Source organism: Notechis scutatus, chromosome 3 (genome assembly GCF_049901735.1).
Source record: "Notechis scutatus isolate UNSWTSFEM ecotype Mainland chromosome 3, rNotScu1.2, whole genome shotgun sequence".
Taxonomy (NCBI): domain Eukaryota; kingdom Metazoa; phylum Chordata; class Lepidosauria; order Squamata; family Elapidae; genus Notechis; species Notechis scutatus.
This window is the reverse complement of record NC_142011.1, coordinates 89332848-89359873: the sequence shown is the minus strand read 5'-3', so window position 1 is coordinate 89359873 and position 27026 is coordinate 89332848. Positions and strand designations below refer to the sequence as shown.

The 27026-nt window shown below is 41.1% G+C and overlaps 1 protein-coding gene and 1 pseudogene across 1 annotated transcript in view; both read left to right on the top strand.

Annotated features, from left to right (window-relative positions):
* The first annotated feature begins 744 nt into the window (after positions 1-744).
* The window catches only part of OLFM3 (olfactomedin 3), a 222430-nt gene continuing 196148 nt past the window's right edge, over positions 745-27026 (top strand). The window contains exon 1 of the mRNA XM_087960744.1: positions 745-1283. Within this exon, the coding sequence (XP_087816870.1) occupies positions 1215-1283 (69 nt within the window). The 5' untranslated portion in view covers positions 745-1214. The remainder of the gene's footprint in view (positions 1284-27026) is intronic.
* Positions 13148-17187, top strand: LOC148131280 (uncharacterized; annotated as a pseudogene).

Sequence of the window (27026 nt, the reverse complement as noted above, 5' to 3'; positions counted from 1 at the left end):
TTATTAATTTCATGCATGGCATCCTAATATATTTATGATGGCAGACTGTTGCCTCTGGTTAACTCCTTTGGCACCCAACTCTTACGTTTCAATAATTCATTTTCAAACAAAGTTCCAGGCAAGAATTTCCTCAAAGTTGTCTTGAGATGTTAGGATGTGACGCCTTCCATGCGCAAAGGCCGTTCCATTCAATCTGTCCAAACCCAAGTAAAGTTGAGGATGGAAGTGGCCGATTGTCAATAGGAGAGCAGATCCCTTCTTGCTCTTTACTTCGCCCCTTGATTTAAGGTGGCATCTTCCCCGAGTTAGATTCTCATAAGTTAGCTGACTTTCCCCGCCACACCCCCTTTCCAATGGCCTTTTGCACAGCCCCGGCTTTCCAGTGTGGTGATTTTATATATATATATATATTTTTGTGATCTGCGTGTGGTCGAAAGAGCGCGTCAGTGAGAGAGGGGCAAATCTTTCCCTGTAGGGTTCCCCATCTCTCCACTCCGCGACCCCCTATCGTCGTGCTGCGGGGCTCCCAAAAGAAACCGGGCAGTCAGAAGCGCGGGAAATCCCTCGGCTGCGTGGTCCTCCCTCCACCTCCCACTCCCACCAGAGAGCGAGCCTAGTCTCTCCTTCCCCGCGGTCTCTCGCGACTTATTAACCTTCCCCAGAGAGCCATCTTTCCCTCCCTCTCCCGCCTATCGTCCCCCCCCTCCTTTCCCCTCCCCAGGGCGGCGGTGATGTCACATCCGCGCTGGCCAAACCGCCTTGTCTGGCGCTTCTCTTGGGTCCGACGCGCAAACTTTTCTTCGGGGCGGGCGGGCTGCTGACGGGAGAAAGGGAGCCGGCGGCACCTGCGGGGCGTGCGCCGGCGGCCAGCCCACCCACCCACCCACCCTCCTTCCCTCCCGCCCGCCTGCCTCTCTCTCCCTCCCCACCCCCTGGCTTCTTTGGACTGGGTGCTCTGCCCCCACCGCCCCTTCGCCTCAGAAGGATGCCTGCGGAATGAATGAGCGCCCCTCGAGCTGCTGCCGCCGCCGCCGCCGCTCCCAGCATTCTGGCTGTGGCAGGCGGGCGGGCGGGCGTGCAGAAAGTGTGACTGACTACAGGGGTCCCTGCAGTGACTGAATGAAGGAGAGTCCAAAGGAGGAGGAGGAGGAGAGGAAGAAGAAGAAGAAAAAGAAGAAGAAGAGCAGCGGTCGCCGAGCATCCCCGGGAGCAGCATGCAGCCTTCCGCCCGGATTCTCAACCTTTTGCTTTTGGCTCTTTTGGCTGGGCTGGATCCTTCCAAGGTAGGAGAGCAAGCTTCTTCCACTCCTACCAACCTCCTTTCGGTCCTCTTGCTCTTTCCCCACCCGAGGTGCCAGGCTACCTCGGGCGCTACTACTACCACTTTGAAATAGGGCTCCTCTGCAAGTTGTTGTTGTTTTCGGTCTGCCCTCCCTCCCCCAACCACCGCCAGCCCGGTTGGTTTTGATGGAAGGAAGGAGCAATGCGGATCTCTTGGTGTCTGGTGTGTGCTTTGGACGTGGGGTAGTTTTTGAGAAAGGAATGGGACGCGGCGGCGGCGGCGGGAGATCTTTCGTTGCATTTTATATATTTGAGTGCCATCAGATCCGCTAAGATCTTGTAGTTTTCGCCAGAAATGTGTTCAACATGCCTCGAACCCACCTGCTTTATTGTTTTTCAGCACGACGTACTTAACGTGTGTGTGTGTGTATGTATATATGTATATATGTGTATGTATGCGCGTGTGTGTGTTTGCACGTAATGTTGGAAAGGGACCAGGGAGGTGAGCAACACGAGGATTCTGCAGCTTATCTTCTCCAACAGCTGGAACTATTGTGGCGTTCACTTATTTCTCCCCCCACCTCCAATTTTTTTTCCTCAGTAAAAGAAATCGCAACAAAACCGAATCAGTTTTGTTGCAACAAAACTAACCAGATCCCCCCCCACTTTTAAAGATAGATGGACTTTCCCCAAATTTATAAATACAAGTTTGTTTTGTGGGGCGGCAGATGTATTGAGAAATTAAACCAATGAAGGTTGGAAATGAGCAATAGGGTGCAATGGGTTCCCCCTTTGGGATAATGCCACCCCCACTGTTAGACTCTGGAAGTTGTCCCTGGTGCTAACTAGAATGGACACCAGGATAGCCAAGTGACTGGTGAGCTCTGGTTTATTTATAGCCATCAGAAAATACATCAAATACTCCAAAAATAGGAGCAGCTGATGATTTTTTTTTTAAAAAAACAAACCATGTGCCTTTTTATCACAGAAAAAAGGGGTTCCTATGTAATTTGCTGTTCCTTCCAGGTTGCAGAAGAGTTCTGGTGATTTTTTTTTTTTAAAATGAATTTGTACATTTAAAAATGATTTGCTGCGCCTGGCATGATGTATGCTTTTAGAAACCAATAAGAATGGTTTTGCGCAATTTAATTTGACTATCTGACCATCATTCATTCAACTTCTGAAAAAAGGTCCCATCCAAATGTATGGGGAAGAGATTACTGAACCATGGTAGGCCCAATATTATTCCTGAACCATGTACTGTTTGGCATAAACCTCAAAGTTTTAGTGAACAATTTGCATTTTAGTTATATATAACATGGGACATGGACTTGGAAAAAATAACAAGTATAGGTCTTCAGCATTGGCACAGGGTGGGTGCCAACATGTATTTTAAAGGTATTTGATATGCAAAGAAGAGCATGTTTTATATCTCAAGAGATGTCGGAATTGTTCAGACTGAAAACATAGACTTTAAGCTGGCAATTGAGCTCTAAGTTGAAAGCAGTTTTTTCTGGAAATCACGATGTAGTAAGGAGAGAGCAAATGGGAAATCACACATTATAAATATAGTACAGGCCATTATTTAGAAATTGTGTACCTGCAGCTCTGCTGATTTCATGTTCGGGTAGACTTATTATTTGACTGCAATTTATCAGGACGAATTTCATAAAAGACAGTCGCGCCTTCTGTTCAGATTGAAAAGGAAAGAAGCTTAAAATAACGTTGGCCATACTCTATCTGGGTTTTGGGACTTCTCCACTTAAAGCAAAGCTGAACACTGATTAAAAAATAAGGAAATGAGGTAGAGGATGGCTTAAGCTTTGCTGAGCATCAGAGAGATAATCTGAGCCACTGTGTGGACAAGAGTTGTATATGCATGTCTCAGTTGCTTGTGCTGTGATTGCCAGGATCTGAGAATCTTTTTATCTACAACAAGGAATTCTGTTGTCCTTCCCAACCAAGTACCTAGAGGCAGAAGGAAAACAAGGTGAATTTCCATCCCAACTCACTTAATGCGTTGATCCTTAGGCTACAGACATCTTGATGTTTGATGCATTTTATAGCAAGATGCCACAATACTTCAGAGAATGCCAGTTTAGAAACTCCCTTAAAAAAACAGTGCCATGTTGAGTTAAGTGGCCTCAATGATATCGTCAGTAAAATGGTTGTTATTAACATTTTTTTGACTCACAATTTTTTTTGAAAAGATCTCTCAAATTTTTTTAAAGTTGCTTTCATAAATGGTAGTAAATAATGAAATAATTCATTACAGGGTTACAGTACGAGTAGTCCTTGGCTTACAAATAGTTCATTTAATGACTGTTCAAAGTTACACCAGCACTGAAAAAAGTGACTAAGACAATTTTTCTAAATTACAATGTTTGCAGCGTCCTCATGGTCATGTGATTAAAATTCAGATGCTTGGCAACCAACTCATATTTATGACAGTTGCCATGTTCCGGGTTCATATGATCACCTTTTATGACTTTCTGACAAAGTCAATGGGGAAACCAGATTCATTTAACAACCGGGTTACTAACTTTACAACTGCAGTGATTCACTTAACAACTGTGGCAAGAAAGGTCCTAAATGGGTCAAAACTCTCTTAACAAATGTCTCACTTAACAACAGAATTTTTTGGGCTCAATTGTGGCCATAAGTCGAGGACCACCTGTAGTTCATATGGAATTGTCATAAAGTTAGGTTGTGTTAATTTATTCAAGATCAGCACAGTTTCCTTGAGCTTGAAAGCTTTGTACAGTATATTAAGGGCCACGGTCAAAACTAGATGGATCTGTACCTCATTGTTTTAGGTTCCTTTAGCTTTAAATTCTGCAAGATTTAAGTTCTCTTTAACTTTTTTCCAAATTTGAAGAAATTAAAATAAAACGAACCATATTGAGAGGGGGCTACTTCTAGGGGGCTATAGGGTTACTGGTAGAGGTAGCAGTGCTGGCACGCTATCTCTAGCCCACAAGCCATACATTTGGCACTCCTGATCTATTATAATAATCAAATCTAATCAAACTTTAAAATGATTACAGTTCTTGTGGCATAAATTCATGTGGTTTTAATTAATAAATTCACCCTCTTTGTCAAACAAACAAAATGGTCTGGACATTTCCTAGACGTAAATATTTTCACACCTTATGTAAAAGAGGGAGGAAGAAAGGAAGCATGAAGCCCTAATGGGAAGGCAGCATACATGGCCCAATCAGTTTTGAAGAGAAATGAATTTGAGTTTGAAGCCAAATAGAATTTTTCCTCAGCCAAACCTAAGTGTAGACTAGACCAGCCTTCTCCAGCCATATTTCCCATCCTTCCTGACTAGATGTTGGAAACAATGTGATTTGAAATCTATCATTTCTAGACAGCAACAGCAACAGATTGGAAAGCCAGAAAAAAATGCCAGGTGACTTGATAATCTTCTAATGAAAATTATCCATATAAACATAGAATATTCTCTTGGATCACCTAGCACCTATTATTAGCTCTTACTGGCAGTGGCTCTCCAATGATCATAAGCAGGCAGCTAACATCATCGTCCTACTTGGAAACTCCCAAAAATAATCCTTCCTGGCATGTCCTATATGCCAAACATCTTATTCTACCAGACTATGAGTTTCGGTAGAGGGAAGAGAAGGGCCATTCTTTTCTGCTCAGAATGGCCTAATTCCCATACATTTCTATGCATACGTAAAAAAGAATTATATTCCTATTTTTGTTCCACAGGTAGTAAAAACAGAGGGGATAAAAAAAACAGCAAGCCAGTGTCAAGAGGCAGGAAGTTGACAAAATAAATAAATAAAACCAGCTGCTTTCCAACTTCCAATACTATATTATACTTTTGTTGCTTAGTTTAGCCCTGAAATATCTAAGTTCATAGTGACAGGAAAGAATTCACATATGTTATGCAGGGAGCTATGTAAATGAGCAAGGATGAAAAACAGGGATAAGTGCTGTTTTTTTTCCTGCTACGGGCATTTGAGATTGTGCTTTTTTATTATATGGAGAGATTATATATGTCAGCAGTGACCTTTCATTCTGTACATGGCATATTAGAGAATATTGTGGCACATCAGAGAATATTGGAACACTATTTTAACATTACAAAAGGGGTTAAAAGCAATCTCAATGTTACCATAGTGAGCTGTGTTATGTAAGCCACCTTAGGGACCTTTCTGAACAGAAAGGTGGAAGAAAACAACTTTAAAAAGAAGTGTCACTTCATCCAATGATTTCACATTAACTAAAGCCTCCTGGTATTTTCTAAACCTAGGCAGAGAACCCCTACAACAAAATTAGAAACAGCCTCAAGCAAAATTCTTTTAATTTCTCAGAAGTACTGAATTTCATTCATTTCACAAATTGTGTAGTTTAGGTTTACTTATTTTTTTGGTCTTTGAGTGAGTTCTGAGCCCTAGGAGGCTACAGAGACAAATCCAGGCAGTTTTCTTAGCCGCACTTTTCAGGAGTTATTTTGCCTTCTTCTTAGGGCTGAGAGTGAGTAGCCTAAAGTCATTCAGCTGGCTTTGAACCTAAAATAGGAGTAGAACTCATAGTCACCCAATTTCTTTAACCTTTAACCAGTACATTAAACTGACCCTTACTTCCATGTGTAGAAAATAGCAATAGCACTTAGACTTATATACCGCTTTACAGTGCTTTATAGCCCTCTCTAAGTGGTTTACAGAGTCAGCCTATTGCCCCCAACAATCTGGGCCCTCATTTTACTGACCTTGGAAGGATGGAAGGCTTGAGCCTGGTGAGATTCGAACTGCCAAATTGCAGGCAGCCAGCACCAGCAGAAGTAGCTTGCAGTACTGCAATCTAACCACTGCAGCTCCTCTCCCCCCCCTCTCTCTGTGTATGTATGTATGTATGTATGTATGTATGTATGTATGTATGTATGTATATAAAATGTATATACTCACAGTGGAGACTTAAAGCCTTGTATTTTTTTTCTTTTAAAGTCTACTTTAAAAGAAAAATAATACAAGACCCTATTTAGGAACTTCTTACAGTAATATGGAAAATAAATTGTCGGAGACTCATGCTATCTGATAAACTTCTGTTTATCTCTAGTGAATATGACTTGCTTAAAGTATTTAACTACACAGGCAGGTTGACCAACAGTACTTTTTTAAGATGTATCCTATAAGTCATTTTTTTAAACAAATCAAGAAATCTCATATGGATTTTTGTAATGTTTAGACATGTTCTAGAGATTCAGAAAGTGCAGCCACAGAAATACTTCAGTGCATTTAGATCCACTATGGTTAACTCTGACACAATATTTGTATATTGCTATGATTAAGATCCATTGACACAGAAATCAGTTTTTATTAATTTATTTTTTACAGGATTTCACTTCAAGCTTGGTTTAAATTTTCCCTATTTTCTTCAAAGCATTGCATGAGTTGCATTTAATTAGCTATTAATGAAGAAGTACCTCCATTTTTTTTAAACAAGTCTTAAATGTGGCAAATGCATTGAAGACTTATTTTAGTACTTTGGCTAAAGTATAGCATGTATTAACTCTGAGAGGAATTTCTGTTTCTTTGACTACCATGAAAATATTGTTTTTCACTCTAATGATACAAATCAGGGACATTATCTAGTTCTCTGGGTATTGCTGAGATCTTAGGCCAGGAGTGCCAAACTTGCATCATCACAGCATCGTCACGTGACATATTGTGACTCCCCCCCCCTTTTGCTAAAATTGGTGTGGGTGTGGCCAGTGCATGACACATCTGGCCCATGGGCTGTTAGTTTGATGCCCCTGTCTTAGGCAAAACTACAAACTGGAATCAAAAGATTATAATGAGAAACATAACATTATGTACTGAATATTATGGAGTGATATTTCCAATAGAAGAAATGCTAAAAATCTGGAAATTCCCCAGTGTGACTGCTAGATGGCATCTCTGTGCTATTTTCTGGAAAGTATAGAGGTGCCTCAGCTGACCTTGATGCTCTGTGTTCAATAGGTTGGTTGATCTCACAAGGTAAGCCATTGCTCAATCACAAGCAGAGCATCACTCCAGCGAAGCAGAAGGAGTTGACACTAGCTTGAACCTAAAGATTTAGAAAATATCTGGGTCAGGTTTGGTCCTGCTGGATAGGCTAGAAAGATTCCTGTCTGAATCCCTAAAGAGCCACTGCCAGTCAATGTCACTAGTACTATTAGACTCAATGGACCCACTGGTCTGATTCAATATTAATCTATTTTCTATGTTCCAGGTGTGATCTGTATAAAGATTCCATTCAGATGAAAGGGCACACTGCACAATCAGAAGCTTGCAAGACTTTTTCCCCAATTACTTCATTGGGAGGCTAATTCCATGAATCTGTAAGGAACTTGCTTCCTTTTTTTCTAGGGAGCAGATTAGATATTAGCCTGTTTTGCACAATTATGACTGGGGCATAATCAGTTTTGGAATTTTTCCAAGTGGCAGGATTCTATATTGTAGTTGTCTTTTTTAGGAATTGTACAGTTTGTAACTGGATTACCAACTATGGTTTCATGAATTTAAGTTTGAGATCAATTTAAATTGTATCAAGTGTAGTCCCCCCCCCCCCATCTAACTCATGGTTATTTTTGGAGCTGGTGTCTTTTCAAAATATGACCCTTGAGTTTCCTAGGTTAAAGCCAGGCGTGGCAGTTTGTCCCAAGAATGCTGCACAATCCTGATGTTTGTGTTGTGCAATCAAAGTGAGCAACAGAGGCTGAAGTAGCACTCCTGAAAATGTTCCATCATAAGAACAGGTCAATTTTGACTTGCATTTTACAGTTGGCGTGCCTATTTTTAAAGCTTGGAATACTTCCTACAAATTCAGAATAGAGTGTTGGAATTATTTCGGTGAGGTCAGAACTGGATGGGATGCTCCAACATTTTTCATACCTTGTAATTGGGATGGAAGTTGACTGAATTAAAGCACATTGCAAATGGGGTGTTTTTGATAACACTCAGCCTTTTTTTTTGTCCCAAGACCATCCCAATTCAATCCAACAATTATGGGCATGATCTAATAGATTTTCAAAAGTAGAATGTGTTGCAGAACTGAAAGATTGACAGTATTACATAGTCTGGCCTTGAAATTTTGTTTCTAAGGGTGTACATTTGGAAAATTAATAGACCAGCATCAGGACAAGTGCATTTTCCATAATTTTAGAAGAAAAAGAGACATTCTGGTGCTTCCCAAATATTTCCTGAATATTAAGTTTTGCACACAGCGAAATGCAGTCAAGTATGTTTCCATGAAACATCTCAATCAGACTTATTTAGAACTTAACAGGTCTAATTAACTAAGCTGATTTGTTTAACTATTTTGAGGTAGATATAGTAGCTTTGAGTTAAACTTAATAGTCACCCTGTGAAATTTGTGACAGAACTTGAAACAGTTGACTAACAACTATGCTTTCCCCCCACCCTTCCAAATAGTCCCATATTGGCAAAATAATAGCTCAAAGTCTCAGCTTTTAGAAGCAGTTGGCATTTTCTACCGATTTTTGGTTTGGAATTACTGAGACCAGACAATTGTACAATGTTCTTGATTGTAAAAAATGTGATTGTAAAAAATATGTACCATTTAATTTTGTCTTTCACTGAATGATATATAACAACTAAAAGACCATACTTTAAAACACATTCTTGATTCTTTTAGAAAGGCAGTAAAAGAAAGGCAGATTGATTTAACCAGAGTTTGTTTGAAGGATGTATTACTTCATTTGGCTCACTGACTTCTATGATTGGGTGTTGGATGGCTCCATTGGTACTAAGTATTTTGTGCTTTATTCTGGGATTGAGTATAGAGAGGCATGAGGTAATATGTTACTTCCAGATAAAATAAGCTTAATTTTGTCTTAGGCAGTTTTTCAAAATTACTTCCCTTCTCTTGTAAGAAAATTACATTCATACCAGCTGTTGAATTATTTAAATAGGACAACATAAATGATAAAAGTATCTTCTGCTAATACAAAAGGCTGAGGACATGTCCTTCCCACTTTGAACATGTTAAAAATGCTTTGTTCTTGTTGTGTGATTTTCTAAACAAATACTGATTAGATAATTTGAAGCCGTCATCATACTTTAGCTAATTCAGTGGAAATGTTTCTCTTCTAATAACCTGGGTATGCCAACAAGTGTGTAATCTGCTCCATTTCATGTCTCCATTCTTTGATTATGTGGAGTTTGTATTTTATTCTCAGTTACAGATACACACTCATAAATTCAGGAATGAAAGGAAGTGTGGTTTTGCTATCATTTTATTTGGTAAGCATTATAAAGCTCATTTAAAGCAAAACTATAAAAAGAATATATATGTATGTATGTATGTATGTATATAGATAGATAGATAGATAGATAGATAGATAGATAGATAGATAGATAGATAGAGATATAGATATAGATTAGATATAGATATATATATATATATATATAGATATATATAGTATTCAGCTTTGTTCGGGTATTTTCCCACGTCATTATAGTTGTGCTTTTAAAGTTGTAGCAACGTTTCGGCAGAATAAAACTTTAAAAGCACAACTATAATGACGTGGGAAAATACCCGAACAAAGCTGAATACCGTACATGTAAGTACCCGCGAAAACTTAAGAAAACATATATATAAATCATGCTTGTATTCAATTGCTTGCCTTGCGCCCTGTTCATAATACATTTTAAAAACTAAATATAAAAGTTTTTGCTGTGACCAGGGTCAGCCACATTTTGCCTTGATCCTCCCATATGACTTTTCAAGGAAATTGTTCACCATCGTGTCTTTTATAAAAAGTTAAGGAATATATTGTAATCTATAGAGAGAAAAATGGGGAAAGTCTTTTCTAAATCTCCAGATTAGGCTAGGAATCACCCATGTCTGACATCCTGGAGAACCACTATTTATTTGTGTAAATCAGTCTTCTCCAACTTGGTGCTCTACAGATTATGCTTGCTGGAAATTCTACTGGTTGACCCAATGTATCTGAGTATATAATACTGAGCTAACTGAGCCAATAAACTCATAGAGTATAAGGCAATTTTCTTTGTTATTAATATGGATTAAGTAGCTGTCAAATCATGTGCCATATAGAGAGAGGATCTTTTCATTTGTACACTGCTAAAAAGATTGGGATAGAAACTATATAGGAATGAATCCTATGCCTCTGTGCCAATGAATTAATCCAGTCGTATATCTTAGAATTTTGTGTGTATTCATTACGCTTTAAACTAGTATCAAAAGTTGTACTTTAAGCTTCTGCCCCATGGTCCTGAAGGGTCACTAGAAGCAGCGTGAATATAATTCAGCTTTTGTGCCTATTTTGTTTCTCCCGAGACAGCCAAGCAAGATGTCACAAAAGGTTATCAATGTTGTGATAGAGATATGTGTCTGGAGAGAAAAGAGTGCTTTGTTCTTGAAAGATATTTGGATGGCCACCAAGTGATCACTTTCAGACATTAGTAAAACAAGATTAAACTTGAAATATTCACTTTTGATATTTCAGACCGTTTTCAGAGTAATTGTTCCTTTGAATTATTTTTTATTAAGGAGGAAAACAAGTGCAGAATGTATTGTATTTGATTTCAGGATAGAACTAATATATTCAGTTTTGAAATGGAAATCTAATGTGTGCTGCTGTTCCTTCTCCTTCTCTCCCTTCTTCCTCTTTTTCCTCCTAATTGTCTCCTCTTTTCTGTCTTCAGAGGAAAAATCAAGCTGCTATAAAGTGGAATTTTTCTAATTAGGTTCCACAGACCACTAAGGATTTTTGAATACTTGAATGGGTTCCATCAAAAAGTTTCTTCAAGGACTGAAGTAGAAAAAGAAATTTCCTGTAATGGATTAAGGAAAAATAAAAATATTTTTATTCCTTAGTCTCTAAACCTAATCTAAAAGGGAGAAGGCTTGTCAGGTGACATCAAAAGCTCCCCTCCTTCAGGACTTCTCAGGATTTGTTTTCAGCAACAGGATCCTGAAAAACCCTTGTTCTAAACATTTATCGTTCATTAATTGTAATTATCTTGCACCCCAAGATCTGGGCAGAGCTTCGTTTGGTAAACCAGGTGAAAACGGATTTGGCTTGTTATCTATAATTCTAAACTTTCTTGTTGAATTATAATAATCTGAGTCTTCCTGGGGAGGTTACTTGGAAGCTGCATTGAATGTCCAGTTATCTTGCCGTGGTTATTAATTAGACCTCCGAAATTACATTAACTCTGAGCCACACTGGTGACCAATTTTATTTCCAACCTAATCAGTAGTAAATATTCTGGATCCTAAATATTTGACTTGACCTTTTTTTTTTATAACATTGTAGTCTTAAATAGGCTTTTCAATTTTGTTATTTGCTTTCATTGATGCTTACTATTTGCGCAATTCCTATCATGTGGGAAACTGACTTATTATTGACTCAGGCTGTCAATAATCTTGGTAATAATAATTATGTTTATAAACTACACCATTAAAATGCAGTTAAAAATGCATAAAGCAATAACATTCGAGTTGATATGGGGTAATGTATCTCCAAAGCTGCATGAGTTCAGGGAGGGAATCCTGAAATCTGGGGAAAAGGACATTTCTCCTCCATGCTGCAGCGAGAGCCCAGGATGGGTAGACTCCTTCTTATGACGTCATTAAGCTGGGTCTGTACTTGTATATATAAAAAGCCAGCCCTGGGAGAATCCCCAGCTTTGACACAGCTTCTTTAAGTCACAAGCTGTGTCTCTGAAAGCGTTAGCTTTATTCAGCGATTTTCTACAGAAGCTAGCCTTGCTTCAATCAGCTCCCGGGGATCTGGGCAGCTGCAATTTCAGGAGAGCAGGGCCCCGTTCTCCTGCAATGTTGGGATAAACAATTTCCCAAGTGCTGCTAGGCAAGCAGGGAAGCGTCTGAGACCTTCCCCATAGCCGTAGTTTGTCCGATCGTAAAACTGATCCGCAAACTGATAACTGAGCCAGCCAGCTGATCGCGTGGGAGGCATCTCTTCCTTCTCTGGCTGATCTGATCACTCGGGGCTTGCAATAGCCCAAGGAGGGAAATTCACTTCTCGGAGCCATCAATGAGCAGCAGCCATCTTTGAGTGCAGTCTCTTCAGACACGAGGTGAGCAGCCATTTTAGGTGGCCTGGTGGCCATTTTCAGGGCTCCAAAGACCCAATTCCACCCTCTGCCATCCTTAAGCACTTTTGAGAGCCATTCTCTCGATGCTTGAGCCTTGCTTATTTAAAATGGATCAGGACAGTGCTCATGCAGAGTTTCCCCCCACAGTGGAACAGGCCCTCCAACCCACTAAAAGGAAAAGGCACAGACAACGTACTGCTCAGAGGGAAGTGGCTGCAAAAATCAGAGCTAAGGCTCTAACCCCTAAGAAGACAACTCAGGCTGAGTTGAAGGCAGAGAAATGCAGACATGCAGCTCTAGAGAGACAATATAACAAGGCTATTCAACAAATGAGAGGGCAACTGCAACAGATTTCCCAGCCAGCCGAACATCAGGGTTTCCAGAGAAGCCCCACCAGGGGAGGGGAAGTTGTTCATGGAGCCTTTGGACCACCCACCCCGGTCTGGTCCCCTGAGGCATTTGAGGAACAACCTCAGGATTTCGGCAGGTCTGGTCCATATTTCCAGCAAACTTCTAGGCCCTATGCCCCCTCTCTTCCCTCCAGAGTTCAGGCCTCCCAGATCAGGCCGGAAGCCACCTTCACGCCCACTGCAGCTGGCCTTCGGCCCTCCACTACCTTTGATAACAGGCCCAGGGAGATCCAAGATGTTGTTTCCTTAGCCATTAGACAGAGACTGGCTGAAGGCTTTCAATAGATTCTTCGGCCTCTGGAAAGGGTTCAGGCCCTTCTCCCTTCTCAGTCTATGGCTTCCTTACCTCCGCAACGAGATTTCCACAGACCCCAAGACCTCAGGGTCCATTCTTCACAGGCAGAATGGGAGGAATATGAAGGGGAAGAGGGTGCCTCCCTATTTAAACACAGTTGCTCCTCTTGTTCAGAGCGCGAAGAAGGCGAAATCTGTGATCGCAATCTTTCAGAGGAAGAAGACTCTCATTCAGATCAACCCTCCTTTGCATTAGTCTTTAAACCAGCCCTCTTTAAACCCCTATTTAGCAAGGCCCTGGTCACTGCCAAGCTATCACCTGAGGAAGCAGCACCTGAACCACAAGGGGAACCCTCCGGGCAAGGAGACTCACTCTTCTCCAAGCCAGTAGTACACACGGAGGTTTTGCCTTCTCCCCTTTGTTTTCTCGACATGGTCAAGGAGCAGTGTGCTTCCCCTTCGGCAGGTCCTTGTCGCATCATCTTTGGACAAGCGGTTCTACAATGTTAGCACATCCCTAGCCAATGCCCTTGCAGTGCCCTCAGTAGACACTCCGGTTGTGGCATCATTCTCCTCTTCTGGCACTCCCACTGAGCCAGAGGATGTCCTTAAACCAGAGGACAAGCGTTCCGAACAGACCCTCAAGTGCAACCACCAAGCAGCTGTGTGGGCTATTCGGGCTTCGACTGCTGCATCGTTTTTCACGAGGGCATCTCTACGATGGCTGCACCAACTGCAGGATCGATTGCCTGCCTCTGACCTCAGGTCTCATCAGGACTTTAACAAAATTATAGCAGCGGCGGAATTCACTGCGGATGCCACCCTCAATTCCACCAAATTTGCATCAAGGGCCATGGCATCTTCGGTGGTGGCAAAAAGGCTTCTGTGGCTCTGAAATTGGCAGGCAGAGTCACACCACAAATGGAAGCTGGCCTCTGCCCCCTGCGCAGGAGACAAGCTTTTTGGCGAGGCTCTAGAGCCATATCTCATCGAGACCAGAGATAAACGTAAAATTCTTTCCTCCTCAGAGAAAAAAGCTGACTATTGCCCAGCTCCTTATTGGCCACCTACCTTTTGGGCGGAGTCCACCTCCCGCTTTCCTCGGCCATATAGGGCATATTCTCAGCGCCAAGACCAACATCAAGAACCACCTGGCAAACAACAATCTTCTGCTGGTAAATGGCCCTTTCGGGGGGGAGAGTGGGTCGTGCCTTCCATCGCTCTAAGTAATACCTCGTTCTCCCCACCCATCGGAGGTCGCTTAGCCTTCTTTGCCTCCAAATGGGAGGAGTCAACGACAGATGCCTGGGTGCTCAACACTGTTAGGTCAGGGCTACAATTGGAATTTCTATCGTCACCCCCAGAATTTTTGATTTGTCCCGTTTCACGGACACTTCAAAGAGAGCCCTTATGAATTCAGCCATTCAACACCTATTCGACATAAGGGCTATTCAACCAGTTCCCACCTTACAATGGGGATGTGGATTTTACTCTCATCTTTTTGTTGTTCCCAAAGCCTTGGGGGCATGGTGGTGAGCCATCCTTGACCTAAAATTTCTCAATCAATTTGTCAAATACAGGCGATTTGAAATGCAGACACTGCATTCTATCTTAGAGAGTGTTTGGAAGGGCGACCTCCTCTCTTCCATTGATCTCACGGAGGCTTACCTCCACATCCCCATCTGGCCTCATCATTGCCAGTTTCTCGGTTTCTGTTACCAGAATGCCCACTTCCAGTATCGAGCCCTTCCCTTCAGCCTCTCATCGGCTCCAAGGGTCTTCACAAAGATTCCAGCAGCATTGGTGGCTTCACTCCATTCTGTTCCAGTGAGGATCCAATGCTACTTGGATGACATGTTGATACTGTCCTCCTCCATCCACTCGGCCCGTCAGGACTTACAAATTGCCCTGTCTTGCCTCCAAAGCATCAACACCAAGAAGAGCAATCTCTCACCCACGACCAAACTGCTACACTTGGGAGCAGTCATCGACATGACTTTGTGCCAAGTTTTCCTGTCTCCAGATTGTGGAAAAAGCCTTGCAGAGATCATCAGCCAGATTCAACAACAGACTGTTCCACTGTCGCTGCTGTCCAAATTGCTGGGGAAGATGGTCTCCTGTATTGGCATTATCCCGTGGGCACGGCTTCACTCCTGATCGCTCCAATGGTTCCTGCTCCCCTTTCAATGAGCAGGAACCAGCCACTCATCAATCAAGGTCCTGCTCTCTCAACAGGCCAGGCGGTCCCTCAATTGGTGGCTCTTTCCATCCCCCTGGAAGGGGCTCCAATTCAAGGAACCAGACAGGCTAGTAATCACCACAGATGCCAGCCTTCTCATATGGAGGGTCAGATAGCTCAAGGGGTTTGGTCCAGATCAGACAGCACTCATCCCATAAATTGGTTAGAGCTCAGAGCTATCTCTCTGGCTCTCAAGCATTTAAGAGCCTCGGTGACCGGCTCCCATGTTCTCGTGTTGACGGACAATATGGCCGCAAAGGCACACGTCAACAGATGGGGGGAACGAGATCCAAGGCACTTATGAGGGAGGCAGAATGCTTGGGGTTATGGGCAGAGAAACACCTGCTGTCGATCTCAGTGGATCACATTTCCGGAGTTGACAATTCCCAAGCCGACTGGCTGAGCAGGAGTTTAGTCAACCAGGCAGAATGGTCCATTCCTCCGTCCCTATTCAGGATCTTTCCCTCAGATTCAGAACTCCGGAGGTGGATCTCTTCTCCACTCCTCAAAATGCCCAAGTCAACAGATTCTTCACCAGGTTTCCTTGCCAGGGAACGGAGGGGACCAATGCTCTTCGTTGCAAATGGCCCGCAGGTCTCCTCTACGCCTTTCCTCCTCTTCCCATCATTCCGGCGGTCATACGGAAGCTGTTGGCAGAATGAGTGGAGCTAATTTTCCTGGCACCCTATTGGCCAAGGAGACCCTGGTTTGCGGACCTGGTCAACCTGTCTGTGGCTTCCCCTTGGGGATCCCGGCCCATCTCATCTCCCTGCACCAAGGGCCCTGATCCATCTGGAGCCCCAGTGGCTGAAGCTGACCATGTGGCACTTGAGCGGCAGTAGCTAAGGGAGGCTAATCTCCCAGAGGGGGTTATCTTCACCATCCAGGCATCTTGCAAACCTTCTATGAGGCGCCTCTATGATGCCACCTGGAGGGTTTTCTCCCAATGGTGCCTCAAGGAGGGTCTCTCTCCTTCCTCAGCCCAGTTGGCAGAGGTTCTTAGATTCCTTCAGAATGGCTTGGAGAAAGGTTTAGCCCCCAATACCTTACGTCGCCAGGTAGCAGCTCTCTCCTCAGTTCTTTCATGGGATTCGCTTACTTCCTTGTCCCATCACCCCTCGGTCAGGAGATTTTTGAAAGATGCTTCCAACCTACACCCTGATGCACAGGTATCCTTCATGGGACCTTCACTTGGTTCTTAATGCCCTTACAAAGCCCCCCTTTGAATCCCTTAGAACAGTGTCTCTCCAATTCCTAACTCTAAAGCTAGTTTTCCTCGTTTCTATCACTTTGGCCAGAAGGGTGTCAGAACTGGCCGCCCTTTCTATCAGGCAGGATCTTTGCATTTTTCACAATGATAGGATTGTTCTCCATCTGGACCCCTCCTTTATCCTAAAGGTTAACACTTGGTTCCAACGGTCCCAAGACATTGTGCTGTCTGACTTCTGTCCCCTTCCACACCATGACTTAGAGCACAAGTGGCATACTCTAGATGTCAGACGGGCTCTTAGATTTACATCAAGCGCACTTTCCCTTTTAAAAAGACAGAAGCCATGTTTGTCTCCTTTTCACCTTCTCACTTGGGAACAAGGCCTCTTCCCTACTATTAGCAGGTGGGTCAGGACGTGAATCTCACAAGCCTACAAGCGGTGGCTCTTCCGGTACCCCATGGTCTAATGGCGCACTCTACCAGAAGAGCGGCCACTTCAGCCGCTTGGGCCACCCGGGCATCCTTGGAAGAGATTTGCAGAGCAGCCACATGGACATCCCGGACACTACCATCTGGATTCCTTTGCCTCGCACCTTTGGCAGACAGGTCCCAAGACATTGTGCTATCTGACTTCTGTCCCCTTCCACACCATGACTTAGAGCACAAGTGGCATACTCTAGATGTCAGACGGGCTCTTAGATTTACATCAAGCGCACTTCCCCTTTTAGAAAGACAGAAGCCATGTTTGTCTCCTTTTCACCTTCTCACTTGGGGAACAAGGCCTCTTCCCCTACTATTAGCAGGTGGGTCAGGACGTGAATCTCACAAGCCTACAAAGCGGTGGCTCTTCCGGTACCCCATGGTCTAATGGCGCACTCTACCAGAAGAGCGGCCACTTCAGCCGCTTGGGCCACCCGGGCATCCTTGGAAGAGATTTGCAGAGCAGCCACATGGACATCCCCATCTCCCCTCATCAGACACTACCATCTGGATTCCTTTGCCTCGGCGACGGTGGCCTTTGGCAGACAGGTTCTTCAGTGAGTGGTTCTACCGTCGGAGTGATTGGCTGGACGAGGACCTGCCCATGGACATGCAAGCTTTGGTATGCCCCATCCTGGGCTCTCGCTGCAGCATGGAGGAGAATGGGCGTTGGTAAATTTACCTGTGAACGCCATTTCTATCTATGCTGCGAGAGAGTCCAGCCCCTCCCTTGGGTTGTCTGGAGATGGTAAGGCACGTTAATGTATTGGATTGTTTGCTTTCAGAGACACTTCTTCAGTCTGTCAAGTATCTTCACCAAAGCTAGGGATTCTCCCGGGGCTGGCTTTTTATATACAAGTACAGACTCAACTTAATGACATCATAAGAAGGAGTCTACCCATCCTGGGCTCTCTTGCAGAATAGATAGAAAGGGCGTTCACAGGTAAATTTACCAACGCCCAATCTCTGCAACAACTGTAGAATAGAGGTGCACAATCTGTAGTTCTAAAGCTATGTACAGCCCTTGATAACTCTTTTTGTGTCCTTGGCATCTTCTTTAATCAAGATTGCTTAAAAACTGACCACATTTTAAGATGGGAAGGGTGAGAACATACTATAGTTCAGTGTACAGTGTACAGTACAGTACAGTTCAGTGGTGGCTAACCTTTATGGGCTCCTGTGCCAAAAATTGTGCATTCACTTGCACGCTCACACTCATGTGCCAGCACCCAGAAGGCAATGCGCACCCGCCCCACATGCCCCCTACGCATGCATGCGCAATCCCCCCACCCCCTGCTGCCTCACAGCTGATTTTTGGCTGGTTTGAGGCCTTTTTCAGTCTCCCAAAGGCTTGAAGAAGGCTTCTGCAGGCTTCTGAAAGCTTTGTAGGCTGAAAACTAGCCCCATTTTTCTGAAAATACTGGAAGTGATGAAACGGGGCTAGTTTTCGGCCTACAAAGCTTGTAGAAGCCTTCCTCAAGCCTTTGGGAGCCGAAAAAGGTCTCAAACTGGCCAAAAATCAGCTGTGAGGCTCGCACATGTACAGTGAGGTAAGTTTGCCTGCAGCTTGTGTGCCGGCACAAATGGCTCTGTGTGCCACCTGTGGCACGCGTGCCATAGGTTCGCCATCACGGCTATAGTTCATAAACTGGCAATAGCAGTAAAACAATAAGGAGTCCTCAAAAAATCCCTCTCTTCCCATTCATATCATCCATATTACAATTTAAAGGTTGCCCTAGTTCTCCTCCAGATTTCAGGTTAGAACTAAGCCAAAACTTTAATTGCAGGATCCAATCTGAGTTGGTCATTGGGACCAACAGTTTTGTCTTCCAAGTTTTCAGACTCGTATTGGAGCCCATCTTCAAGGAACTTCTCTCTAGCAGAATGTATCATTCGAAAGACAAAACGGTTGGTCGTGGTGACTGTCCCAGATTGGATCCTGCAACATTATCCTGGGATACATATCAAAACTTTAGTATATTGTATTCAGTTTTAAAGTGGAAACTTAGTGTGTACTGTTGTTCCTTCTACTTCTCTCTCTTATTCCTCTTTTCCCCTCTCCTAATTCTTCTCACCTTCTTTGTCTTCAGAAGAAAAACTAAGATACTATAACCTGGGATTTTCCAAGCAGGGTCTGACAGAATCCCTAATGTTTTTTGAAGTCTTGAAGAATAGGTTGCTCTAGAGCAATTCTGCTAGAGGGATCCTAGCAGTTACTTAGGAAGTGATTTCCAACCTTTGCTCCAAATATTTGTGGATGGCAATTCCTTAGGGGTCACTACTGGAAGTATCTGCTGGCATGAAGGTACTTTTGGTGTATCAGTGGTGTTTCCTGATAAAGTTTAAGAAAAGATTTGCTTCCAAACCCAAGATTGCAAATTTCTAGTAAAATGAAAATATTCAGTTTTGGATCCACAATAATAAAAACGATTAATGTGTTTCCTTGATATTTTTCTTTTTACTTTTTTAAGATCATAAAATACATTTGGGTGTGCTTCAGAAAAATGCTTGAAAGGAAGGTCTCTCTGACAACCATTCCAATCCACACTTGCTCTTGGCTTGCCTTCAAGCACTGTCTTTGGTAATGACTTTTCTTTGAATCATGGCTGTCTAGACTCATTTGGGGCATTTAGCATCATTATTTTGCAATGGATGTATTAATTTTCAAAAAGCGTGTGGGAATTTGTTTCTAAAAACCAGTTCCCCTCCTCTTGGCATAAATAATAAAAAAGGCCTTAATAGCAAACAATTATTTAATATTTCATCAATAGCTATAGGGCATTTGTATTAGTTTTGAACAATTCTCTGGAAACAGATCTTTTATCATTTGCTTTTATTATAGTTACTTCCACTAAACGATGTTCATGTATGCAGTATAATTTGCTGTTCTGGAACATTCCTTTGTTATGTTCAAATTGCCACATGGAGTTTCTCTATAGGGCTCATCAGTCATGAAGGGCCGGCCATGACTGAGACAGCTATCTTGTTCAATAATAATCAGTTTATCTTTTCTAATTATTCAGGAGTTTTTTTCCATCTGTAATTTTATAAAAAGGCCTGTCAGATGATGGACTCTATATGAAACTGAGATCACAGAGGTAATAACTAATTGCTGAGTCTTCCACACTTCCTTTTTTCCCTTTGAATTTTCTTTAGAGCTGGTAATCTAGCACTCTCTGAATGCCAATAAAGGAAGATATTTGTAGCTCAGGGTTGAAATGAGAGTCCTTGGTGATCTTCGACTTGGTTATTTCTTGCAGACATTTTATTAACCAAACTAGGTAATATCAACAGTGCTAGTTCAGATGATGTTACTAGCATTCACTAGCAATGATAACATCTACAAGAAAACAACCAAGTTCAGAGAGCACCAAGGATCCCTCCGTCTCTGAAAGCATTCAGATGACAGGGATGGATGGGGAGTTCTGGAGCTGAAATCTCTGGACCTTATCTAGAAGGGATTAGTTAGGAGAGACTGCTGAATGGCAATGAAAAATGAGGAAGAAAAGATGTTTTGGTGTGTGCTTTTCCTACCTTTCTACATGTAGGGGAGAGATGTAAAGGGGAGTCATCTGAAGTATAAATGTAGGTCTCCTTCTGTTCATTCAGACAAATGTGTAGAGTTTACAATGAACAATAAGAAAATAGAATGAGAAGATGAAGGAGAAAAGGTCACCATGCATGAGTTTGTCTTTTATTCAGTTTCAGACTCTTGCATGCTCAGGCAAATTCCAGAGAAGAGCTTTCAACACATATCAAACAACTTTTTGAAAGCTAAGGAAGAACTAAAAAAGCAGTATGCATCTTTGGAAGAAGATATAGTATTGAATGAGCAGTTTCGATTCTCAGTATGATAATCAATCAGTGTACTTGGGGTTATTTTCTCAATGACTGCATTCCCTTCTCCTCTTTCTTATTTTTAAATTCTTTAAAAGAAATTATGGCACACTAGCATCCTGTAAAACAAAGCATCGGCCTAAACACATTTTTTATTGATAGTATGTGTGGCAATGATAGTAGATGCCATTTAATACCTAGTTTATCCATTTGTTTCACAAATTACAGAAGCAAGCTGCATTAGCATCCTGGGAGACTTGTGGGAATACTAGGTACAAACTCACCAGTTTGCATTCTGCTAAGTGGGAATTTGATAACTGATGCTCACCATGGCAGCTAATTTGGCTCCTAAATTTCTAAGAGTGCCCATTAGTCCCCATCTAGCCATATTATCATCAAACACATTTTGTTCTAGTCAGAAAGTATCCCAGTAAATCAAAAACATTACACTGACCAATAGATCTAATTTCATAATTGTAATCTAAATCTTGTCACCTTGCAGGGAGATGGGCGGCAAACAAATTTAATAAATAAAATAAACAAATGTGGCCCTTTAAATCCTCTAGAGCAAAGGAAAAAAGCGTTCAAACATTTTAAACGAAGCTCACATTTTATCCTAGGCTGCATCATAATGGGATGGAATATAGCCTTTCAATAGTGTATCATTCTGTATATATTTGAAATGCGTGTAATGCTGATATTTTCCACTTTGGAGACTGATTTTTATTAATATTGATCTGTGTATTTATCCTTGTTGGGAGTAAGTCAATATTGCATGAGTCGCTTGTATTATGATACAATTTATTTTATTTTTCTGTCCTGTCCCAAAGCCCTAGATTTGGCACATGAGGACATTTCAGTCACGTTCAAGGAGTCTGGGGTGGGGGAGCAAGAAAAGGGAATCTTTCTCCACATAAACTAATAGAAGCCAGTCTTAGTAAGAGGGGTTGTTTGAAACCAACTGAAAGAGATCGGTCATAGCAATTAATATGCTATGAGCATTTACTGAGCTTGGTGATATTTAGCGATGAATTGTTTGTGATATCCAGTTCAGGTTAATTATTTGCCTTGTTGTGTATTTACTTAAACCATTTAACATAAATTATTTATGTGTGTTCTGAATAAACATTTTGTATGTGGAAAAGAAAATAATGAAAAGTTAAATTTTTTGCTAGGCGTGAGCACCAGCAAAAAGGTTGAGCATAGACCCTGCAGTTGTGTGAAAATAACACAATTGACTTGAATAAATTTTAAAGGGGGATGATTTGAGGTAAGGTTGAATGAAAAGATTCTTCCTCATCCTCCTTTCCTCCCTCCTTGGGAGGGGAAATACAGGTAGTTCTTGACTTGTTCAAGATTCTGATGGTGCTGAAGAAAATTATTTGCAACCAGTGCTCACAATTATGCCGATCATAGCATTCCCGTGGCCACATGATTAAAATTCAGGCACTGAGCATGTTTATCATCATTGCAATGTCAGGGAGTCAGGTGATCATCATTTGCAACTTTCTCAGGGAGCTTTTGACAAGAAAAATTAAGCTGAATTTACTTAATGATTATGGCAAAAAAAAGGTAATAAAATTGGCTGTTACTCACTCAGTGACCCCATCACTTAGCAACAGAAAGTGTGGTCACAATTGTGGTCTTAAGTAGAGGACTACTTCTACATCGTTTGGAAAATGATTGCTGTTTCAACTTTACTCTTGCCAAAGCAAGACTAGTAGAGGGTCACTTTTCTGTGACTGCTGTTGCTTTGTAATGGAGTTGAGAAGCAGGAGAAGAAGAAAAAAGGAAAGGAGTTATTTTTTTTTCTGCTGTCTTCCTCCCTCCTCCCACCAACCACGTTCCCTGTTTTTCTTCCTGTTAACTACCCTTGGAAGTAAACATATTGCATCATATTTCTTATATTTAAATAATTGGCTACAATGTACAGGTCATGCTTTGAAAAAGATGAAATCTGTCAAAAGTAAGAGTAATAGGTAAAAGTCTTTGATTTTAGCTTTGATTTTCTCTTTAAAAAGAAAAGTGCCCATCATTTTCTTTGTTTGAGGCTGAGCTAGCTAAAATCTGATATTCTGGGAGTACCTCTGAGGAAAAAGATTGATCAATCTGCTTCTCAGATTGATAGCTGCTAGGGTCTCTAGCAAGCAAAATCTTTGCCAATTGGGAATAGATAGAAGAAATTGTTTTGCTAATTTCTCTATTGTTTGGTGAGCAATTGTTATGAATTCAGCAGATATTATACAGTTTGGCAGTACGTGCCTCAAAAATGATTTAAAGGAAATGTTTCAGACCTTGCATGAATATTGTATGTCTGCAATTCATTAAACAGCCCAGCCCTTTTAAGACTCATACAGAAAAAAAAAAAAAATGGGGCTGCTTTAACAAATACCAGAGAGATATTGTGTTTGTACAAGATGTGAAGAACTTTTTCAGAATCATTTTTGAAACATGCACTGTCCAGCCACAGATCAGTAGCTTGTCATAAACGCTGCCAATTATTACAAGATAGATACAGTAGCATTTTTTTTTTTTGCCAGGTACAAAAAAATTGATTTTTGTAGTGGGGAAAAAAACTATAAAATACTTAACCATGCGCACATATACATATGCACATTTTTGGTGATTATTTGGGTAATGAATGCTTATATATTACAAATGTTTGAAACAATTAGAGAGTCTTGACTTCTATGTAGGATCAGGCAGGGTTGTACATTAATGTATTGAAACAGAAAAGGAAGAGTTTAGGGAAAAGATTGTGAAATAGAAATAAGAATTTATTGGACAAATGAGGATCAGGTGAAAGAATCAAGAAAGGACTAAATCTATAAAACATATCTACTTCACCAAAGCTCTTCACAATATTTTGATAAAATAAAGATAACAAGGAACAGAGAATCAAAGAAAATTTCAAGTAGTCCTTGACTTCTGATTGTAATTGGGCCAGAATTATGATCGTACGTTATGATAGTTGTTAAATAGATCATCATAGGACTGCACCCAATTTTATACTTTATAAGCGGTTGTTAAGTGAATGCTACTATTGTAAAGCAATCACTGCACTTGTTAAATGAACTCATTGTTTATGATGGGTGTTTTTTGCTGGAAACCAGAAGTAAATTTTGTTCCCAGTCAAAAAAAATGTGATCATATGACTACAGGGTGCTGCAGATGGCTGTAAACGTGACCCCATTGCCAGCACCCAAAATGTGATCACGTGATTGGGGGGGTCTGGCTGGCTATTGAAACATCAAATCTGGTTGCTCAGTACCTTTTGGGGGAGGTCTGTCATAATTTCTAATAGTTGCTAAGTTGCAACCAGTTGTAGGTTGAGGACTACCTGTAGTATTAGAAAGGATTCAGCTTTTCTCCCTGGAAAGACAATGTTTGAAACCCTCAGCTGAAATGTTTCCTGTATTTAGAAGGGAAGCCTCTCAGTCACTTTCCTCCCCTTGTTTATCTCCATCTTTATGTTTCCCATGTAAGAAAAAGCAGAAACAAAGTAACTTTGATTTTGCATACCTCACTGGCACAGATCACTGTTAAAAGTTATGGAAGGATTCAGATTTGTTGGTTGGTTGTAATGAAATTTTGCTTCAGCTTGAAGAAATCTCTCCGAGGTATCATGATCCAGTCCGAGATTCAAGCAAAACTTCTATTGTCCCTCTTTCTTTAATCCAATATGTAACAAATATTAATAAACAAACAAACAGTGGCTAAGAAGGAGAAGGCACTGTGAAAATGTAGCTAATGTCTCCAAATTTGATACTTTATTAGAATAGTGCCAATCTTTCATGCAAGATTATATAGATTGAATTACCTTATTCTTATGAAATGGAGTGAAATGCTATTGGTAGAAATCTTGTTTAGGAGGAAACAATCTTTAGTATTTATCATTGCTAAGATAAATTTCATGTGATTTGTTCTTCGGTGACAGCTACCCTATTTTCTCTAGTGCAAAATGGCCCCTATTTTCTCATTTCCCAAAAAAACTTGCATTGGCTCAAGAGCCATGTCTGATTTTGTTTGGCACTCACTCCAAAAATGGCAAGACAGAGTCCCTTTTGAGCAAAGCATTCAAGAGTTTTGAGAAGTTAATTTTTCCCTTGGCATAACCTCAGAAGGAACAAAAGGATCCAGACTCTGGAAGTCCTCAATACATGTGCATAGGCCATGTGCATCTCCATTTTGCAATCCTGTGAAGGTGTTGAACCTAGAAATAGTGATTAGCCCAAAGATATCAATTTGTTTGGGAACTGATGACTTGAATCTCCTTTATTGAAGTCTGCAAGTCATCTCTGTGTTTCCCAGAAGAACCTTCTTCCACTGACATTTAATCATAATGCAATTAACACACGCTAAAACCAAACAAAAGCTAACTCTGATTAATATATCTTGGCTGTGGCCCATGGAATTTGGAGGACCCAATGGCTTAATTCTGCCACCTGCTTTGCACTAGCTTAAATGAATGAGAAGGATTGAGATATATATTTCTTATTCCTGATAATGCAGACAGATGTTTACCACCTATACTGATAAAAATATTCTTTGAAAATATTACACACTGTTCCTGTTATGATAAAGCTTTTGAAAACTCAAAACACACATAAACAAATGCTAGGAAAAATGGTGCAATTATTGTTAATTAGTAATCAAGTATTCAAAAGGAGATGAGCAACGTTTTCTCCAATTCATAAAAAGAAGACAATAAGCTACTAAATTTGCTTATATTTCCTTTAAAACATATTGTTAGATTTGAGACTGTAATACATGCCCGGTCTTTTCTTCATATGAAATAAACTTAACATGATTTCTAATTGCTTGATCCTAAGTGAGCATTAACACAATGCACTTACAAAGGAGTACTTTGATTTATGATAATTTAGCTCAACGATCTTCATCTTAAATCAGCCTCAACCAAAGCACTTCATTTAACTGTGTTATTTACTAAGCTGAATGCTTCTGTCATCAAACATTCTAATCAGCCAGCTATTCAGTCAGATTTCAAAGATGGATGCTGCTCTGTCTTTGGAAAGTTGTCCGTCTACAGTTGTTTCTGATTCTTACTTAACTTTGTGAGATCAAGGAAATTGTGCATTTGCAGACACTGATGCTCTATTATAAATATTAAGCTTCTAATGCTTCTGTCCATGGTGCTGACTAGATATTGTGTGCTTCGTTCTCTATTGAAATCTTGTTTCAGTCGTGTTCAAATCCAGGAGATTTTATAGATGTGACCATTTCAGTTTTTTTTCTGGAACACCAAGGAAATGATTTGTTATTGACACATTCTAGAATCTTTTTTTTACTACCTGTCTAGTTACAACCATTGGTTTTCTTCTGGTGGACACTCATTCAAGTATTAAGCAGATCTAACCAATAATGGCTATCTTCAGGATTTTATATGTGCAGAATGGCTATCCTGAAAAGTATTGATGGTTACAAAATACCTAATTACCAAGGTTATTTGATGTGGTTGCTCTCAACGTCCTCTCCAGCTCCCCTGAAGCACTAAAATATCTTTATCCCTTTTCTAAGCCTACTTCCTGAGTCTATGAGGGACCTAGAAGCATTCTTAAAAAGAAAGATGGTATTAGAGTTACTTTACCTTGCTAGTTTGTCTATTTTTAAAAATTCCCTTATTATGAATCTTTTTTAAAAGGTGAGACAAGATGCCTTGGTCTCTGCACCAAGATTGCATTTCTATTCTTCATTCATATTTTCCCCAATTAAAAAAGCTAATTAAGTGGGAAGTATGCAGAAAGATGAAATAATTTTGGATGTGCTCAGAAGGGACAGGTCATGCAATACAACATCATTCATATTCAAATTTAAGACCACCCATGAATTTGGCAATAGATTCACTGAAAATGTTGTATGAATTAGCAGTAGGTATTGGCTTCAGGGACTTTAAAAAGGGGCTATAAAAGAAGAACACAGAGCTATTCAAGTTAGATCGTTGACCATTGGCTTGCCGGAATTTCAGGCAGAATGTGTCCTGTCCTATCTGCAGATATTGAAAACTGAACCTGGGATCTGTTGTATGAAGAATAATACTCCACCACTGAGAGACAGCTAATAATTGGAATGTTTAGTTGTCCTTTGGAAGAAGACTGTGGAACAGATCAGTATCCCTTCTATGGAACAGATGA